At 45.1% G+C, this 20692-nt stretch overlaps 1 protein-coding gene across 3 annotated transcripts in view; it reads right to left on the reverse strand.

The window, feature by feature from the left end:
- Positions 1–20692, reverse strand: part of RARB (retinoic acid receptor beta) — a gene marked incomplete at both ends in the record, with an annotated part of 427229 nt that overhangs the window by 156487 nt on the left and 250050 nt on the right. For all 3 annotated transcript variants that reach the window (XM_080715166.1, XM_080715168.1, XM_080715167.1), the window contains one exon: positions 6377–6525. In XM_080715166.1, coding sequence (XP_080571292.1) covers positions 6377–6525 — 149 coding nt within the window. The remainder of the gene's footprint in view (positions 1–6376; positions 6526–20692) is intronic.

Consider the following 20692-nt stretch of genomic DNA (forward strand, 5'->3'; position numbering starts at 1 on the left):
ACTGAAAAAGAAATTGAAGAAGATCTTAGAAGATGGAAAGATCTTCCATGTTCATGGATTGGCAGAATAAATATCATTAAAATGGCCATCCTCCCAAAAGTGATCTACAGATTTAATGCAATGCCCATTAAACTACTAAGATCATTCCTCACAGACATAGAAAAATCAGTCCTTAAGTTTATCTGGAATAACAAAAACCCAGAATAGCCAAGGTAGTTCTCAGCAACAAAAACCATGCAGGAGGAATCACAATACATGACTTTAAACAATACTACAAAGCCATTGTAATAAAAACAGCATGGTACTGGCAAAAAAAAACCCAAAAAACAAACAAACAAACAAACAAAAAAACAGATACATAGACCAATGGAGCAGAATAGAAGACCCAGAAACAAGTCCACACACTTTCAGCCAATTGATTTTTGACAAAGGGGACAAAAACCTACACTGGAGAAAAGAAAGCCTGTTCAACAAATGGTGTTGGCAAAACTGGTTAACCATATGCAGAAAATTGGAAATTAATCCCACTTTCTCACCCTGTACAAGTCAATTCAAGATGGATCAAAGACTTGGAAATCAAACCAGAGACCTTAAAGCTCCTTGAAGAGGGCATAGGTCCAACACTGCAACACATAGGCACAGATAAACATTTTCTCAACAAGACCCCAAAAGCACAACAAATTAAAAGGTGAATCAATACGTGGGATTGCATAAAACTGAAGAGCTTCTGTTCAGCAAAGGAAACTATCAAGAACCTCAATCAAGAGCCAACAGAATAGGAGAAGATTTTTGCCACCTACCCCTCCGATAGAGGACTAATATCTAGAATATACAGAGAACTCAAGCAACTCAACACTAAGAAAACAAAGCATCCAATAACAAAATGGGCAAACAAACTAAATAGACACTTCACAAAAGAAGAAATTCAAATAGCCAATAAATGCATGAACAAATGTTCAACATCACTGGCAATCAGAGAGATACAAATCAAAACTATCCTGAGATTTCACCTAACTCCAACTAGAATGGCAATCATTCAAAACACAAACAACAGATGCTGGCGAGGATGCGGAGAATTGGGAACTCTAAGACATTGTTGGTGGGATTGCAAATTAGTGCAACCACTTTGGAAAACAGTATGGAGAATCCTCAGAAGAATGGGAACAAATCTAGCATTTGATCCAGCAATACCACTTCTGGGTATCTACCCAAAAGATAGGAAACCAAACTACCAAACTAATGCATGTATATCTATGTTCATAGCTGCACAATTCACCATAGCCAAACTGTGGAACCAGCCAAGATGTCCATCAACAGATGAATGGATTACAGTAAAACTGTGGGATATGTACAAAATGGAATTTTACTCAGCCATTTAAAAAAATCTCAATTATATTATTTTCAGGGAAATGGATGGAACTGCAGGACATTATGCTAAGTGAGATTAGTCAGTCACAAAAAATAAGAAATCAAATGTTTTCCCTAATATGTGAGAGTTAGGGAGAAATGGGTCATAGGAGGAACTCTAGATGAAGAAGGAAATCCTATGGAGGAGCAAATAAGACAACCTAAAGGAGGAGAAAGGAGGGGGGAAGAGGAAAGTCTCTAAAGCACACAATGTACTTAAACATATCAAAGTCAAACACTAAGCCAAGCAAGGGAAGGACGGACGGGGAGGGAATGGGGTGGGAACTGGGTAGGGGTTAAATCAGTGATGTGTACAGGTATGTACACACAAGTTTTTTACCCCAATATGATGTATGAAAATAATGCACCAATAAAAAATTTTAAAAAATATACCATCCTACAACTCTGGACCACTTAACTAAGTTTATCCAAGCTGTCTGTACTGGAATGGGTTTTGTTTTTGTTGGGGTTTTTCCTAAAAAGAGTCAGAGCCCCAAATTTAAACAAAAGGTCAGAGAATTAGCTGACTACAAGCTGACTAAGACAGTTTGTGCTGTGCAGAATATGAAAGGATTCAATATGCGTGTCCTGACATCTGCTGCAAGAAAGGACATGTTGGATCATTTCTTTCCCCAGGACATCAGGGGGACCTGGCTTAGATTTCTGGACATGAGGCAATTTGAAAGTTTTTGGAAAAAAATAAGTACTTTCAAATGAACACCAGAAAATTATTAATTTACATCTTATATAACAAATGAACTAAATGAGCTGGTATTCTACTGAAGCCTCCCCAGAGCTCAGGATACACGTAGGTAGATGCAGTTAAGAATGATCAATAATGGCCGGGCGTGGTGGCACACACTTGTGATCCCAGCATTCGGGAGGCTGAGACAGGAGGATCGTGGTTCACGGACAGCCTCAGCTACTTAGTGAGGCCCTTCGCAACTCAGTTAGATGCTGTTTCAAAATAAAGAATAATAAAAATAGGGCTGAGGGTGTAGCTTGGAGGTAGAATGCCCCTGGGTCCCATCCCTGGTACAGAAGAAGAAGGAGGAGGAGGAGGAGGAGGAGGGGGAGGAGGAGGAGAAGGAGAGGAGGAGGAGGGGAAGAGGAAGGAGAGGAGGAGGAGGAGGGGAAGAGGAGGAGGAGGAGGAGGAGGGGAAGAGGAAGGAGAGGAGGAGGAGGAGGAGGAGGAGGAGGAGAGGAAGGAGAGGAGGAGGAGGAGGGGAAGAGGAAGGAGAGGAGGAGGAGGGGAAGAGGAAGGAGAGGAGGAGGAGGAGGGGAAGAGGAAGGAGAGGAGGAGGAGGAGGAGGAGGGGGGGAAGAGGAAGGAGAGGAGGAGGGGAAGAGGAAGGAGAGGAGGAGGAGGAGGAGGAGGAGGGGAAGAGGAAGGAGAGGAGGAGGGGAAGAGGAAGGAGAGGAGGAGGAGGAGGGGAAGAGGAAGGAGAGGAGGAGGGGAAGAGGAAGGAGAGGAGGAGGAGGAGGGGAAGAGGAAGGAGAGGAGGAGGGGAAGAGGAAGGAGAGGAGGAGGAGGAGGGGAAGAGGAGGAGGAGGAGGAGGAGGGGAAGAGGAAGGAGAGGAGGAGGAGGAGGAGGAGGAGGAGAAGAGGAAGGAGAGGAGGAGGAGGAGGGGAAGAGGAAGGAGAGGAGGAGGAGGGGAAGAGGAAGGAGAGGAGGAGGAGGAGGGGAAGAGGAAGGAGAGGAGGAGGAGGAGGGGAAGAGGAAGGAGAGGAGGGGGAGGAAGGAGTGGAGGGGGAGGAGGGGAAGAGGAAGGAGAGGAGGAGGAGGAGGAGGGGAAGAGGAAGGAGAGGAGGAGGAGGAGGGGAAGAGGAAAAAGAGGAGGAGGAGGAGGGGAAGAGGAAGGAGAGGAGGGGAAGAGGAAGGAGAGGAGGAGGAGGAGGAGGAGGAGGAGGAGGAGGAGGAGGAGGAGGAGGAGGAGGAAGTGCCAATAACAAAATGATAATTAAATGCACAAATGTTTAACTTTCTAACCAGCAACAATTTCTCATATAACTCTCCTAACCCCCATATCGGCAGCTACTGTACTGTAGGAAGGAGAATTGCTTGAAAATAACCCTCATAATCTCAGAGGGGTTATGATTATCCCAGAGGGAAAGAGTTGTTCCTAAGTCTTCAGTGAATTTCTCCCAACTAGACTTAGCCTGAAAAAAAAAATTATACACATTTATCCCAATGAGTTGAAAAAAAAAGGGAACTGAGGTTTTGTGACATGTTTGTCCTTGAGGGGAGTGATGTTTACAGGTTTGTTCAGTCCGTATCTTTTTTTTTATTTTTATTTTTATTTTTGGTGCTGAGATTGAGCCCAGGGGGATTCTGCCTCCAAGCTACACTCCTAGTCTTATTGTATTTTTATTTTGAAACACGATGGCATTATGCTGATGAGAGCCTTACTATTTGCTGAGGCTGTCTTCTAACCTGTGATCTTCCTGTCTCAGTCTCCCAAGTACAGGGATTATAGGTGTGCGCCACCTATAACCACACCTGGCTAATCAACCCACATCTTTTACATCCACTCTGTGCCAGATGGTGTGTGAGGTGCTGGGTGACAGAGAGGGTCCCTGCCCCCTGTGTTCACAGGAATTATCATAATCATCATCAATTTATTATTGTTATTGCAATACTGGGAGTTGAACCCAAGGGTGCTCTATCTCTGAGCTATGCCTCTAGCCCTGTTTTATATTTTTATTTTGAAACAAACAGGATCTTGCTAAGTTGCCGAGGCTGTCCTCAAACTTGTGATCCTCCTGACTCAGCCTCCCAAGTACTGGGATTACGGACATGAGCCACCAGGCTTGCCTTTTTCACAGGAATTAGACATGAAGTGGGGCAGGCTGGATGCAAGAGTGACCGTATTTTCCTTCTCTATATGTCCATTATGTGACTTTGAAGGCCTTCCCTTAAAGAAATTCCTTTCTAGTGAGTCCAGACTGACCTTAAAACTCACTTTAGCTAATGAAGTTTGGCAGTAGAACCAGTGGCTTCTGAATCTAGGCCTCTGGAGACCTACAGGCTTCTTTCTCCTCCAGAACCTGCTGCAAATAACCAGGGCCAACCCACGAAGAGGCAAGCCGAGGCTCCCCGGCACAGAGCAGCACAGAGGCGGAGCCCACTAGCTAACCTACAGGTGACCTGAGATGACTGTGGTAGAGCGTAGCTAAGACCAGCCGAACCACGCCCGTGAGCCTGGCCAAAGTGGTAGATCCATAGACTATAGCCAAATAAAGGGTTACTGACTCAAGCCACCAAGGTTTAGTTTAGCGTGGCTTTTTTTTTTTTTTTAACAGCAGCGCTGAACCAATACATACTGCAAGTGCTAATCCTGATCAGCCAAATACATAAGTGCCAGGGAACACCTGTGGTAGTAGTGTATCCACGCATGTTAACAATTACAAAAGAATCACATGATGCGGATGTAGAAACAAGTCTGAACAGCCATCCACAGAGAACTTGAAAGACGTCTTATGTCTAGGGAAGGGCTGACTGGAGCCAGCCACGGCTCCTTTCAGAAACTTTTCTGAGGATGAGTCGCGTTTGCCTATGAGTCAGTCTTTTTTTTTTTTTTTTTTTCATTCTTCAGAAACAAAATTTGTTCTTTTGCTCAATGAAGCCTGCTGGACTTGATAAGAGTTGTCCAGCTTGATTCAGAGCAGCCATATCCTCGCTGCCACACGGTCAGCCTCCAGGACTCTGTAGAGGCAGGAACTTGAAATCCAACCCCGCTGAATTTACGACAGGCCACAGTAGCAAGTCCCCACAGGCTGAAAATCAAGCTGTAATTCCAAGGCCACAGAGCGGAGGAGGCAGGCAGGAGATAAATCCCAATTCCAACCTTAGATTGTCTACAAGTTGATTCAGTGGACTGTCAGTCATATTTAAAAATGAAATAAAACTACAAAGACACCGCAGATGCCATGTTATGAAGAGAAACAGGACAAGCTTCTTGGGACTCCTTTGAAAGGTTCTTGTTATCTACAGAGATCTGCTATGTGGGGATTTTTTTTTCCTTTTTTTCCTTGTTTTTTTTTTTTTTTTTTTTTTTTTTTTTTTTCCCAGTGGTACTGGGGGTGGAACCCAGGGGCTTTTCTACCTCCGGGCTATACTCTCAGACCTATTTTATATTTTATTTGGAAACAGGGTCTCACTAAGTTGATGAGAACCTCACTCAGTAGCTGAGGCTGGCTTCGAACCTGCACGATCCTTCTGTCTCAGCCTCCCAAGCGCCAGAATTACAGGTGTGTGCCACCATGCCCAGCTGATATATATATATATATATATTTTTTTTTTTCCCAGTACTGGGGATGGAACCCAGGGGCATTCTACCTCCGAGCTATACCCCCAGCCCTATTTTTTATTCTTTATTTTGAAACAGGGTCTCGCTGAGTTGCAGAGACCCTCACTAAGTAGCTGAGACTGTCCACGAACGAGGATCCTCCTATCTCAGCCTCCCGAATGCTGGGATTACAAGTGTGCGCCACCACGCCCGGCTCTATGTGAGGATATTTTAAGGACCACGGAATTTTTAGCTTCAAAGGGCCATTTGCAGATTTTCTTAAAATTTTTTTTTTATTTTTTTTTTTTAGGGAGGCACTAGAGAGGGACCCTAGGGGCATTCTACCCGTGAGCTAAACCCCAAGCTTGATTTTATTTTTTGTTTTAAAGCAGGGTCTCTCTAAGTTGCTGAGGGCCTTGCTAAGTTTGCTGAGGCTGCCCTCAAACCTGTCATCCTCCTGCCTCAGCCTCCCAGGAATTGGGATTACAGGCGTATGCCACCACCGTCAACTCAGATGGTTCCAAATCTTAAACTAAAGTGAAATAAGGAAGTTCTGAAAGCCATCAAATACAAGCAAATGTGCCCCGGATGTTAATGTAGCCCACTTCCCAAGCCAGGTAGGTGGCCTCCGGAGATCACATGTGGAGTGGCAGTTCTCCAGGCCGAGGCGTGACACTCACCTTACACCCCTCGCAGGCGCTGACCCCATAGTGGTACCCTGACGATTTGTCCTGGCAGACGAAGCAGGGCTTGTATACTCGCGGCGGAGGGAGTGGAGACGGGGGGCTGGGGACCAGTTCCTCAGAGCTGGTGCTCTGTGTTTCAATCGCTGTGATGCAGGGGAGAGAAAAAAAGAGAGGATGCATTTCAGTTTCTTAATTTTTCCATCAGTGAATTCTCGTGCCCCGGTCCCAAGTTCGGCAACGGGGCTAGCGGGGATGGATTTGCTAGCGAGATCTGGCAAGGGCGGGCGCTGGTGAGGCTGATGTCCGCACGGCGCTCTGTAATCAACAGAGCGATCTCATGTGTCTCTGTGATTTGAAGTTCACCCTCGTACTGTGAGAAAAGTGATTTTTATCACCACTTCACCCTCAAGAGAACGGAAACTCAGAGTGGGCAGAAATCTGCCCAAGACTAGCAGCTCAATGGGAGAGCCGAGGCCCAATGTCAGATCACCATATTACACTGCCTAAAATTTCCTTCCTTCCTTCCTTCTTCCTTCCTTCCTTCTTTCCTCCCTCCCCCCTCCCTCCCTCCCTTCCTTCCTTGCACTAGGGATGGAACCCAGGGGCATTTTACCTCCAAGCTACACCCCCAGCCCTATTTTTTATTCTTTATTTTGAAACAGGGTTTCACTAAGTTGCAGAGGACCTCACTAACCTGCCACGAACCTGAGCTCCTCCTGTCTCAGCCTCCCAAGTACTGGGATTACAAGCGTGGGCCAATTATGCTCGGCTCATCCTAAAGTTTTCTACTATGCTATTTCTAATTTCTACAACATGCGGAGCCTCAAAGGACTTGGTTGATCCTGTTGCCCACTTGACCAAAAGTAGATTACTTAGGAAAAAAAAAAATGAAACAAATCCCCCAGCCCAAATTCAACAAGTATATGGCAAGGATTTATTTTTTTAATTTTTTATTTTTGGTGCTAGAGATTGAACTTAAGAGTCATTCTACCTCTGAGATACACCCTCAGGTCGATTTTATTTTTTTATTTTAAACAGGGTTTCACTAAGTTCTAAAGTGCTTCATCCAGTTGCTGAGGCTGTCATTGAATCTGAGATTTTCCTGTCTCAGTCTCCCAAGTACTGGGATTACAAGCATGTACCAACATACCCGCCTGGCAAAGACTTTTAATAAGCCATAATCTATCCCATCTACTAGCAATATTGGTAAGATCTTCACTACCCAAATGCTGAATTTGGGACCATTAAAACCAGCAGCAGCACTTCAGAGCTTATTAGAAACCATAGGATCAAGCCAGACATCACAGACCCATCATCCTAGCACTTGGGAGGCTGAGAAAGGAGAATTGTAGATTTGTGGCTGGTCTCAGCAACTTGGCAAGAGTTTCAGCAACTTAGCAATACTCTGTTTCAAAACAAACAAACAAAGAAACAAACAAAATAGGGCTGGAGAGGTAGCTCAGAGGTAGAATGCCCCTGGGTTAAATGTCCAATACCACATATACACAAACACAATTTGCCTTTCCTAGGGCAAAGGTATAGCTCAGTGGTAGAGTGTGTGCTCAGCATACATGAGGCCCTGGGTTCAATCCCCAGGACAAGGCAGGAAGAGAGAAATAAAGACAATGGCCCTAACCTTTCCTGGTTATTCTGTTCCATTATCTTATTTCCTACAAAACCTTAACTATCATTCAAATACAGAAAATTTATTTACATACAATGTTATATTTTATATCATTCACCCTCCCCTCCACCCTCTAAATATGAGTTTCCCAAGGCTAAGAAGCCCACCTTTGATGGTTCACAACTGCGTTCCAGGACTAGAAGTGGTCCTGGAACATTATAGGTAATCAAAAATACTTGTTCAATTAAGTCCCAAACTTTTTCGTTTTCCTTTTTTTCTTCCTCGTTTCAAGGGCTGGGAGCCCCTCTAAGTAGTTAAATGATAAAATTAGAAATCAAACAGCTCTCATATACTCATTTGCTTTCTCAAAAAGTAAGTAATGAGCCCTTTGGAACGGAATCAGCTATAATTACAGTATTTTCATAATTCAGAAGAAGCTTGGAATGAATCCATTAGAATTAGTGCGGGTCCTAGTAGATAAATCTAAGGAGGTCTTTACTCGTTAGAGCCGAGGAGTTTGGAATGAAGACATCAATCCTGAGTGTCTATTTCTTCTGGCCCTGACTCTGCCATTTCTAGTAAGGCAATACCAGGTGTTCTCTAAAGCTTCTGAGACATTGTCACTAAAGTCTATACACAAGAATACTCCTCAGCAGACGAACTGGCTTCCCCGAAAGCAAATGAGTAGCCAGGCGTGGTGGCGCACACTTGTAATCCCAGTACTTGGGAGGCTGAGACAGGAGGATCGCGGGTTCTAAGCCAGCCTCAGCAACTTAGTGAGATTCTGTTTCCAAATAAAAAATAAAATAGGTCTGGGGGTATAGCCCAGAGGTACAAGGCCCTTGGGACCCATCCCCAGTACCAGACACACACACACAAAAAAAATGTTTCAGAAAAACAGTATATAGTTTAAATCCAAGAAAACACACACAATCCTCCATTTGATTCAGAAAGGTCCACTGCGGTCATCCTGGCCGTCTCAGAAGCATCCCACGAGCGGTATCGTCCTACGCACGACATGTTTTTATTTACTTACTTACTGAAGTAGGGTTACACCCAGATGGCCTGGGAGGCTTTCTGTTTACCGTATGATGTCATGAATCCCATTAATACCTCCCTGTCAATCAGTATTTTTCCCTGCCGAACATTCCTTTGTAATGAAAATATTTGGAGCTGATCTCAGCTCATCCCTATCTCTTTCTTTCCGAAGTGGAATTGTTTCTTTCACAGAAATGCTCTTTAAAAAAAGAATAGGTTGCTTGTAATTAATTTAATAGAGAATTGATTTTATTCGTTGATAAACTGACTTCTGGAAGGGCTGTCAACCGACACTCCTTATCAACATGAGTGAGTCCTTCCCGGACGCCTCTCAAATCTTTGGGCGTGGATAGACCTGTGGCTTCTATGTCACCCAGTATGTCCACAGCTCTGACAGCCATGTCATCACTACTATGACCAATCCTGCCTTGTGTTCTGCACAGAAACAAAGTTCATAGGTTTGGGGGGGACATCTTAGCATTCTACTCGCCTATGGAGAACAGTTAATCTGGCTTATCTGGGAACGTTGTAAATAGAATTCTGTTAGGGCTGGATTCAGCTGTCAGAGCTATGCCCTGAATTTCAAAAGTGGGTGGTCATTTCCATAAATATGCCACTTCAAACACATGCAGGGAGGGGAGTCCAGCACTTCATCCTCCCAAAGAGAGGAAACAGAATGGTGGGCAATTTAATACCCGAGAAATTCAGGGCAAAGCAAACAAAAAGAGAGCCGAGACCTAACGGATGTCAAAAATCCCCAAACATCATTTTACTTTACGTTTTATTTTTCCTTTTTTTTTTTTTTTTTGTAGTGTTGGGGATGGAATCCAGGGCCTCACACATACATGTACACAAAATACACACACACACACACACACACATATGCATGCACGCACGTTCATACTAGGCCAGTGCTCTGCTGCTGAACTATAGCCCCAGCCCAACATTTACAAAGGTCGGTAAATGCCTTTTCCTCTAGCTGAGGGTCATTTATAACAAATGAATGAATCCAGAAGGCTTTTCCTAAACAGATGCCATGAATGAAAATGTTCTGTTGTATGTAGTCAACAGCGCGAGCCCCGGACTTGTATTAAGGCTCTGTCGAGCTCACCAGTAACGCTAGGAGCGTTCCCATTGGGGGACAGTGGAGTCTCAGACTGCTCATGTGTTCAGCCCTTTATTTCTCTGAGTGACTATATCATGCCAGGCATTGCGTTATATGCTGTGGGAAGTGCGCACTCTAATCACTTAGCCGTGGCAAGCTTGGTCTAATAGAGAACACGCCAACAATTAGACTATAATACAGTGGTTCTAACAAGTGGCTATAGATTAGAAGCACCAGGAAGCTTTGCTTATTTTTATTATTTTTTTATTTTAAGTATGGGTATAGTACAGGGGATTCAATGCAGAGGTGTTCTATCTCTGAGCTATGCACAACCTCCAGCCATATTTTAATTATATTTTTGTTGTTTGGGGGATTTTTTTTTTTTTTTTTTTTTTTTGCTGCTGGGGGTTGAACCCAGGGGCATTCTTTCTCCAAGATACACCCCTGGCCCTATTTTAATTTTATTTTGATACAGTATCTCACTAAGTTGCAGAGGGCCTCACTAAGTTGCTGAGGCTTGTCACAAACCTGTGATCCTCCTGTCTCAGACTCCAAAGTACTGGGATTACAAGTGTGCTCCACCATGCCTGGCTCATATTTTATTTTTGATTTTGAAATAGGGCCTAAATTGCTGAGGCTGGCCTCAAACTTGGGAATCTTCCCATTTCAGCCTTCCAAGTACGGGGATTACAGGCATGCACCACCACACTTAACTACCTGCAGCGCTTTGAATGGGAACCAGGGATCTTTTTTAAGAATATTCTCAGGCAAGTCTGATATAATGACAAAGGGAACTATAGGTCCTATTTGGCTCAGAAGAAACCACAGAAGGCTTCTCAGAGGAGGTGATGAGCCAGAGTTCTGCAGAGTAAACTGGTTCTTTCTATTGTGTTTTTTAACTTGGAATCCAATGAAGCCCATTAATAAATCCAGTGCAATGAGAAACAAATATTACAGGCGACGAGAAATGGTGATCTTTAGAAAAAAGGTGGCAAAGAATATTTGACTGTCCATATTCAGACATCGCCCTCAAAATTGGCAACTTATGATCCTGTATTTCCTCTCTCCGTGGAGCCAGCAATGCTGATAACTACACAAAGCCAACCTTCCCCCACCCCCAGTGGTATAGTTAGGTCACCAAGGCTGGCCTCTTGCTAACCTGTCAAGACAAGTTCTAGAATTACAACCAGGACACGGAATCAAGATAAAAGCTATGGACTTCCATGCACTCTTTTCCTCTCTGATAATGTAGCAAAAACATACTTTGGCCAAGTTGATTAGGGACCCTCTTCCTACCTGTTTCTGGTCTCCCAATAAGGAGACCGGGGAATGGTAGGGGCCGCCTGTGACACCGTTTCAGTGGGCATTTTTAGTAGTTATGGTAGATACAGAGTGTTCGGCCACTGATCCAATCACTAAAATTCTGCTTAAATCAATAATCTATTAGTCCCTTTAAATTAGAGTTAGATCCATCAGAAGCCCTTTGAGAGGCCTCCAGCACTTTGTTTCTAATTCCAGGCAAGCCCAATCGGTCGAGGAATGATCTTTTTTTTTTTTTTTTTTGCTCGAAAACTCTGCGGGCTCAGCAGACAATGTGTTTTGGATCAGCTTATTCGGCGATCTCTTCCCGGCCAGCCAAAAAAGCAGTTTTCAGACTTCCGGGGAGAGGGGGAGGGGAGAGGCGTGTGTCATTCAATAAAACAACCGAGGCCTCAGTCCTGATGGGGTTTCAGTTTGGGGAGGTCGCTTTGGCGGAAGGACTCCGGATCTGCTTTCTGCCTCCGGCTCTCATTTACTCCCTTACTAACTTTTTGACCCATGTAGCTGTGTGCGTGAATCCTCCCCCCAGAAGCAGTAGCCTCCAAGGCAGAAGGCACTCCCAACCGGCAGCTCGGGCGAGGTGGATGCCTGGCTCCCTGGGTCCCTGCCTGGAGCAGCGTCAGCAGTAGAGGGGCAGGGGGCAGGGCCGCGCTGTGGGGACAGAGGGCGGCGCAGTCTGCGCAGGCAGTGGCCTCTGGTCCACACTCTAAGCCTTTGCACCCCCCTCTCCACATACAGATGATGGTCACTATGGAAAAAAAAGACAGCTACAGTCACTTTCCTTGCAAAATGAGTCAGGGCACCTGCTTGCCCTTAAATCAACATCTGTCCATGATCCGCAGCAGAATTCTTAACGGGTAGCAAGAGACAGGCGTTAGCTTTTGGACCTTTCTTTCCTTTTACTTTCTTTCTTTCTTTGGCCTCTCTTTGGCTGTCTTTCTTTCTTTCTTTCTTTCTTTCTTTCTTTCTTTCTTTCTTTCTTTCTTCTTTCTTTCCTTCTTTCTTTCTCTCCTTCCTTCCTTCCTTCCTTCCTTCCTTCCTTTTTCACTGGGAATTGATCCCAGGGACATTCTACCTCCAAGTGATATCCCCAGCCCTATTTTATTTTCTGTTTGAAAACAGGGTCTCCCTAAGTTGATGAAAACCTCGCTAAATTGTCTGAGGCTGGTCTTGAACCTACAACCCTCCTATCTCAGCCTCCAAAAAGTAGTGGGACTAGTAGTGGCAGGCATTGACTTGATTTTTTGTTGTTGTTGTTTGTTTGTTTTTACTGGGAATCGAACCCAGGGCATTCAACCTCCAAGCGACACCCCCTGCTGTTTTTATTTATTTATTTACTTATTTATTTTGAAACACTGTATCACTAGGTTGCCAGGGGCCTTCCTAAATTGCTAAGGTTGTCCTCAAATCTTCAAATCTGTGATCCTCTCGTCTCAGCCTTCTAAGTACTGGGACAACAAGCCACCATTCCCGGCCAGGCACTGACTTTAAGTAGTGATTTTGGATTCTCAGTGGTGTGGGGCTAGCTATTACATTACATAATCTCTCCCCCTTCCTGCAAGCCTCATGCACTGATCACAGTCAATAAAAACGAACCCCAAGGAAAAAGGGGTTCTGGAAAAGTGACGATGTCCCAAGCACAAGCTGCCAACTTTGTTTTTAAACCAGATTTAACAGATATAAAATCCCTCTATCAAACACTCCTCTTGATTTCTGCACTTCTCCCTGGGCAGACTTGTGACAGGGAGCTCAGATACCAGTGTGGGGACTGGATTTTGAAAAGCTTTGCTCTAAAAGGACTTCAGATAATGGAGTTGTTTGCAGACAAAACCAAAAAAACAGAGCTCAACAAAATGTATACAGACATCCCCACCACCGTGGGGGCTGATTGAGTCGCTCAAATAAAAGCAAAATAACAATGATAATATTGCTGCCTGTTAGCACCTTAGGAGTCAACTCACCTGAGAAAACACAGTATAAATGTCCTTGTTGTCACAACACACCTGAATGTCATTCAAACACACAGAAAGGCTCCAACAATCGTGCCCTTCAGGATTCCTTACATGCCTGGCATTTTTCTAAAGGTTAGATTAAGCAGCAGATAATATATATTTTTTTAAGAGAGCTCAGTATACTTTTTACTTTGTTGAGACTTAATTTATGGCTGGCTAACCCATGATGACAGACTGCAGGGGTTTTATGTTGGGCCCGATTAGAGGCAGGCATTGCGCATTATGAAAGTCCTGCTTTCTGGCTGGAATCTTCTTCTATGATTAAGACAGCCCTTTAATGCACTCTCTGGGCAGCTTAGCCTTAAAAGAAAACCGAGTTGTAAAGCAAAAGGCATTTCCTGCATGTCCCCAGGGGGAATTTGGAGCCCAGAGCTCTGGGGTCCCCAGCATGGCAGTAATTTCATCTTAATTAAGGGAGAACAGAAAAGTGTTGCATTTGGTCAAAAAATGTTCCATTGGGCTTCATTTTTGTTGGCACCAAAGAGAGCCGATCTGAATTTTTACCACCACCCCCACAACCCCCCGCCCCTTGGTTTTTTCTGTGAATTCACGGCAGGATTGCAAAGCCCGCGGCTCACGTACATTAGGGAGAAAGTCAAAGGAAACGCCAAAGTTCAACTAAAGTACAAGTAATTGGAACCAGATTCTCTGCTACTTGCGTGTGTGCACGCATGCGCGTGTGAGCACGTGTGTAGACATTTTATTAAAATGTCATTTACACGCTTCCAAACGTTCTGGGGGTGGGGTGGACTCCATCTTTTCATTCACTTGGTGTCCTGTCCCCTCTTCCTGAAGACGTCTGCTTTTAATCATCTTCCAGGAAAGTGGTTTGTTTCCATACATATGGGGGCTTTTTGCAAATCTGTGGCTGAAATTAGGTAATTGTGGAACAAAAAAAGATCAGCTTTGAAACCGTCTTGCTCCACTGTGTGGCCGGCTGTGTTGTGATTAAGCAGCTCCGAGATTAGTCCTGGGTTTGGGCAGGAGGGAAGGAAAATATCACCGAGGGACCTTGGCCATCCTGACTCAGTAACCTGCCCGTGACCCCTCGAAGAGTGTGTTTGCCCAGGTGACCACGGATCCCCACCGGGGGCCGGAGTCGGGTGATGAGAGTCCCCGCTATTTCGACCACACGTGGAACAGGTGCTGAACACAGGCGGGGATGACTGAGGGGTTGGGGACCAGCGACTTTGGTTTTTTGAGTCTTTAAAGAAAGCCTTGATTTCCAGAGTGTGGTCCTGGACCATCGGCATCCGCATCAGCTGGGAAATTGTTCGGATGCAGAATCTCAGCCTCTCCCCAGAAATGCTGACTCAGAATAGGCATCTTAACCCCATCCCCGGATAATTCCTCTACGCATTACTGCTGGAGACGGTCTAACATAAAACTGTCTTTTGATTTTCCTGACCACCTCGTAATTCCAAACACTTTGCTGAGTCAATGTGGCGTGGGGACTCCATCAGCTTCCCCTCTGCATGGTCCTTACTAAATACGCCACCTTGTCAAGTGCTTAATACAGGAGGACCTCCGGGCTGTGTTATTTATGCTCATCATAAACGAGGAGTCTTCCTTTGCTCCCAGGGAACTTTTATAGTTTTTTAAAGAAGGCTTCTAGTTCACTGTGGGTTCAAAGTTGCACCTAGAAATAACTACTATTTATTGAGCATTTATTTACTATGCATCATAGGTTTTGCTAAGTGCTTGATACCTAGTAACTCACTTGCTCCTCCCCAAAACCACAAGAATAGTGAGCTCAGCACCTTAGGATGAGGGAATTCATAAAAACATCCGTGCTTCCAGCTTTTACAAATGGCTGAAATGGATATTACTATTATTTCATTAAACGCCCCAGGTTTTTGACTTTTCATCTCATTCATTCATTCATTCATTCATGGTACTGGGACTTGACCCCAAGGGCATTCTACCACTGAGCTACACCTCTGCCCTATTTTTAGTTGGATATAGGGCCTCACTAAGTTGTGGAGGGCCTCCCTAAGTTGCTGAGGCTGCTGGTGAACCTGCGATCCTCCTGTCTCAGCCTCCGTACTGAGATTCCTACTGGGATTATAGGCATCGGCCTCTTAATACCCGACGTCCCTTGTTTATTTTTTAAGTTTGATCTGCTTGGATCTTACTTCAATTCTAGAACTTCAATTCTAGAACTTACTTCAATTCTAGAACTACAGCACTGACTGTGTGACTCTTTTTCTCTTAATTCAGAATTGTGATTTTCCAAACACGGATATGATTGTGTCTGACAAGATGGAGTGGGCCTCAGGAAGGGAGGAGGCTCAGGACCACACCTCTCTCTGGCTGGCTGGCTGCACGGGTCTGAGCTCAGGGCCAGCAGCGGACATTACTCCTGAGACTGACTCTTACCAGGGGAAGTGCTGTCATATCTTCTTGAGAAACCACAACATGTTTGGCACCTACATTTCATTTTTTAAAACGTGTGCTTTGGCTTCAGGGAACAGAGTCAAAAATCATCTCAGGGGCTGTTTCGTGTGATGTTTTATGTCCGTGTCTTCTAGGGTATACAAAGACAGCTCATGCAGGGTTCAGATAAAATCCCCCTTAACATCACTTAACAAGCCAACAGAGCCAACGGCTCATTCATGATCTGAAGCAGGGGCAGCAAGAACGGAGCTGCATCCAGAGAACAGACGCTGGAATGAGTCTCAGGAGTCCCTAGGAGACGTAGTTAATTGTATCGCAGTGTTAAGGTTCCCCCAAAGAGATGATCTCAACACCAATGATTCAGTTCCATGTTCCACTTCTACTAGAGGGCTCCTATCATTTTTAAACAGCAGTCATGCCGGGTGTGGCGGCACACATTTTTAATCCCAGTATTCATGAGGCTGAGACCAGAGGATCACAGTTCGCGGCCAGTCTCAGCTACTTAGTGAGACCCACAACTTAGCGAAACCCTGTTTCAAAATAAAGAATAAAAAGTAGGGCAGGGGGTGTAGTTCAGAGGTCGAATGCCCCTGGGTTCCATCTCCAGACCCGAAATAAATAAATAAATAAATAAATATAAAAAGCAATCGTTTTTCCTAATAAATGACATCCTTTTATCTGTTCAGATTTCCCCTAGGCAAAGTAGGATAAAACAAGAACATTAACATGTGTTAGCATCACGCCCCTAATATCAGTACTTGTCGATACTTGGAGGGCTGAGACAGGAGGATTGCAGGTTTGAGGCCAGCCTCAGCAATTTAGCAAGGTCCTCTGTAATTTGATGAGACCGTGTTTCAAAATAAGAAATGGGGCCGGGGTATAGCTCAGAGGTAGAATACTCCTGGGTTCAATCCCCAGAACCAATAAATAATTTCTTTATAATAAATACTTTATTATCATTTTTAGATACACATTATTTGCTTATGTAGCCATAAACATCTTTGAAAACCAGGCTGCTATAGAAAAGTAATGGAGAGATACTGTGTGTGTGCATGCGTGCGTGCGTGCGTGTGTGTGTCTGTGTGTGTATTACGGGGGATTGAACCCAGGGGTATTTTACCTCTGAGTTATATTCCAAGCCATAATTTTTTAATTAATGTTTGAACAGGGTCTCACTAAGTTGCTGAGGCTGGCCTCGAACCTATGATCCTCCTCTCTCAGCCTCCCAAGCACTGGGATGCCAGCCTCACACCAATGCCTGCTCCTAGAATTTTGTCATGTCTCCAGGCAGGGACAGCCAACAGGTCTGTCTGCAACCAAGGGCCAGAGAGTAAGTATTTCAGGCTTCAGGAGTTACACGGTCCAAGTCACTCTGTCACTGTGGGAGGTGAGGAGAGGAGAAGGAAGGGGCGCCTGGCTGCCAGGTGGACTTGGATTTGATCCCTCACCTCCCATGTGGGAATTTACCAGTCATAGACTTTTCTTTACTGCTCTGAGCCGTAGGGTTTCCTTCCTCAAAAGTCAGATCATCCTAAAACTCTTGTTGGCAAAAGGAAGGCATTGTTTACAACTTGCCTGAAATACAGTAAGCGCTCAATAATCAATGCCTAACTGCCTTTTCATTCCCGCCCCCAACACATTCCCTTCCATCGACCATAATGGAGGGCAGGGTTTCTTAACCAGCTCTGATTTTGCCCCTTAAGGGGAATATCTGGGGACATTTTGTTGTTGTTGTTGTTGTTGTTTGTTGGTACTGGGGGTGGAACCTTCTACCTCCGGGCTACACTCCCAGACCTATTTTATATTTTATTTGGAAACGGGGTCTCTTAAGCCAGCTGAGGCTGGCTTCGAACCTGCGCGATCCTCCTGTCTCCGCCTCCCAAGCATGGGGATTACAAGCGTGCGCCACCACGCCCGGCTATCTGGGGACATTTTTGACTGTCACAATTGAAGGATGCTACTGGCATCCGGGAGGCGGAGGACGGGGATGCTATGAGGCATCTCACAAGGAACAGGACACGCTCCCTTCCCCAAAGGAAGAGCTATTAGAAACAGCGCTATTGGCCCCAATCAGGAACAGCGCTAAGGTTTAAACACCGGATCTAGGCAAGGATTCTCTGCTCACGGGAGACTAGAAATATTCCCCGATAGCTCTGTTGGGAGTGGAGACTGCACAGTCCCAGAGCACGGAAGCCTAGATTCAGTTCCTAACTAGGACACCGTCAACCTTCTGATCCTCAGTTTCCTAATCTGAAAAATGAATCACAAGCACAAGCAGTAGGTAACTACAGTGCAGGGTTTACTCTCTGTAGACTACCCAACAGCGAGAAAAGGCGTGAACACAGGCGCTTAGGCTTCGTTGTTAGAGCATGAGCGGAGAGAAAGGGGTGCACCGCTGTCCTCACAGTATGACTGTCACCATAGAAAATGACGGCAATGTCTGCAGAATCTGGTCAAACAATACCATTATGGCAATAGTCAGAGGTAACGTCAAACAGGTACCATGAGCTGGTCAGCTCCTTTTTCGAAGCACTGTATATAAATTGATTCCTGTAGTATGCCTGAGATGTGTAGTTTAGGATTCCTTTTTCACAGGCAAGAAGCCAGGGTCATGGCGGTGGGGCCGAACAACTTGCTCAAGGCCAGGAGGAGTGTGGATCTGAACGTACTGGCCTTGGGTTCAAGAGAACAGGTCTAGCCCGGGGGATGACAGAGGCGATGGCATCCTCTCTACCAACCGCCCAGAACTTGCACAGGTAGCTGTTGCTGGTGACAAATTCAAAGTACAAAGAATATGTCCAGGACAGACAGACAGTCAGTTACCCTAGCATCAGAACTAAAACTGAAAAACTAAACCAAAAAAAAGCTAAGGAGACAGAAGTAATGCCCTTTTAGCCCAGTGCAGTGCTGCATGCCTGCAATCCCAGGAGGCCGAGACAGGAGGATTCTAAGTTTGAGATCAGCCTCAGCAATTTAGCAAGATGCTGTTTCAAAAACTAAATGAATAAAAAGGAGATGAGGGTATATCTCAGGGGTAGAATGCCCTGTGTTCAATGGTTCAATTCCCAGTAAACACACACACACACACACACACACACACACACACGCACGCACGCACACGCACACACTTTTTCTTTCCAATCAAAGCAATAAAGCAGAAAAGTCCCCCAGTGGTGACACAGGAATCAGAAGCCCACACAGCTACACAGATTCGGCCATTCAATCTCTTGAATCTTCCCTGCCAAAGAAACCAGCCCCGGGCAGGCAGAACTGCAGCATCTCAGATCCAGGATCTAAAAGCCTTTGGTGCTGGGCCAAGGGCATGCGACTGTCAGACCCTCAGAGCTCTGGACTCTGTTGGTGCAGTTCGAGGACCCTGAGTGCCCCCGGCAGGCTCCCCACCCACCCACCTGGGGGCCTGGAGTGCTGTTCTCTTAACCAGAGTTTATCTGGCATAAGAATAAAAGATCCAGAATCCTAAAGTTGTGCTCTCTTTTCATTTTCTAAAGCTTCGAAATGCCCTGGATGAGGCAGGCATGGTGGCACATGCCTGTAATCCCAGTACCTGGGAGGTTGAAACAAGGGGTTCAAGGTTAGCCTCAGCAATTAATGAGATCTGGTTTCAAAATAAAAAGTAAAATAAGGCTGGAAGTGTGGCTCAGAGGCAGAACGCTGCTGGCTTCAATCCCCAGAACTACAGGGGGAAAAAAAAAAAAGGCTCCTTAAGGAAATGAATTACTCTCCTCCCAGGAGAACTGATTTGGGTAGAAAGAGCAACTAGAAATAAAAAATAGTAATAAGATCATCCTATGGTACCTTCTGGTTGAGTCATAGGAAAATTTGGTTCCTACTGAACCTGGGCACAGTATAATCAATTAAAAAGGATGAAGTTGGTGATATGTCATTTAAAAAGATTCTTAAGTTTCTGATTTCTTGATAGAAGAAAACAAAATTACAGAAGACATTGGGTTTGTTTCTTTTAAAAATGCTGAGGAAAATTTGAAAATGTAAGTTGAAGACATTTCTACCAATCTTTCAACTGCTCAGATCTTTTCTGGATATTCTCAGAATGTGTCCATTTTTACAGATAATCTTTATCTTTTCTCTCTCTCTCTCTCTCTCTCTCTCTCTCTCTCTCTCTCTCTCTCTTTTTTTTTTTTTTTTGGTGGCACTGGGGATTAAATTCAGGGGGCTCTACCTTTGACTTACACCCCCAGTCCTATTTTACTTTTTATCTGAAACAGGATCTCACTAAGTTGCAGTGGGTCTCACTAAGTTACAGAAGGCTTACTTAAGTTGCCGAGACAGGCCTCCAAGCTGAAGTCCTCCTGTCTCAGCCTCCCAAGTCCTGGGGTTACAGGTGTGCTCCACTACATCTGGCCAGACAACATGTCTGAGGCAAAGCATAAACTCAGGAGCCATCCTTAATGGTTCCGATCCTGACTGCAGTTCCCTGGCTCTGTGGCTTTGGGCAAGTTACCTCTCTGAGCCTTACTTTTTTTTCCTGTATAAAATGGCAGTATGGCCCTCATTGGATCCCTGCGAAGATTAAAGGACATAGCACCCTGTCACTGTAAAGCAACTGTCACAGAGTCTGCCGTGCAGAAGAGCTCGGTCGCAGAGTCCCTTTCTAATCAGTGTCCCGCACAGGCCAAGGGGTTCCCTGCTGCTGGCCCCCACCTTTTTACTGTGCTCCCGTCTCATGTCCAGATAGCTGACCTTCGCTTCGGTCTCCCCTCTCTACCAGTCTCTCCTTCTCTGGTGCCTAAGAGGTCCCCTGGCAGCTAAGGCAAGCCAGCCAGCCGGGCCAGCTT

The sequence above is a fragment of the Muscardinus avellanarius genome (genome assembly GCF_963383645.1).
Source record: "Muscardinus avellanarius genome assembly, chromosome: 18".
NCBI lineage: Eukaryota > Metazoa > Chordata > Mammalia > Rodentia > Gliridae > Muscardinus > Muscardinus avellanarius.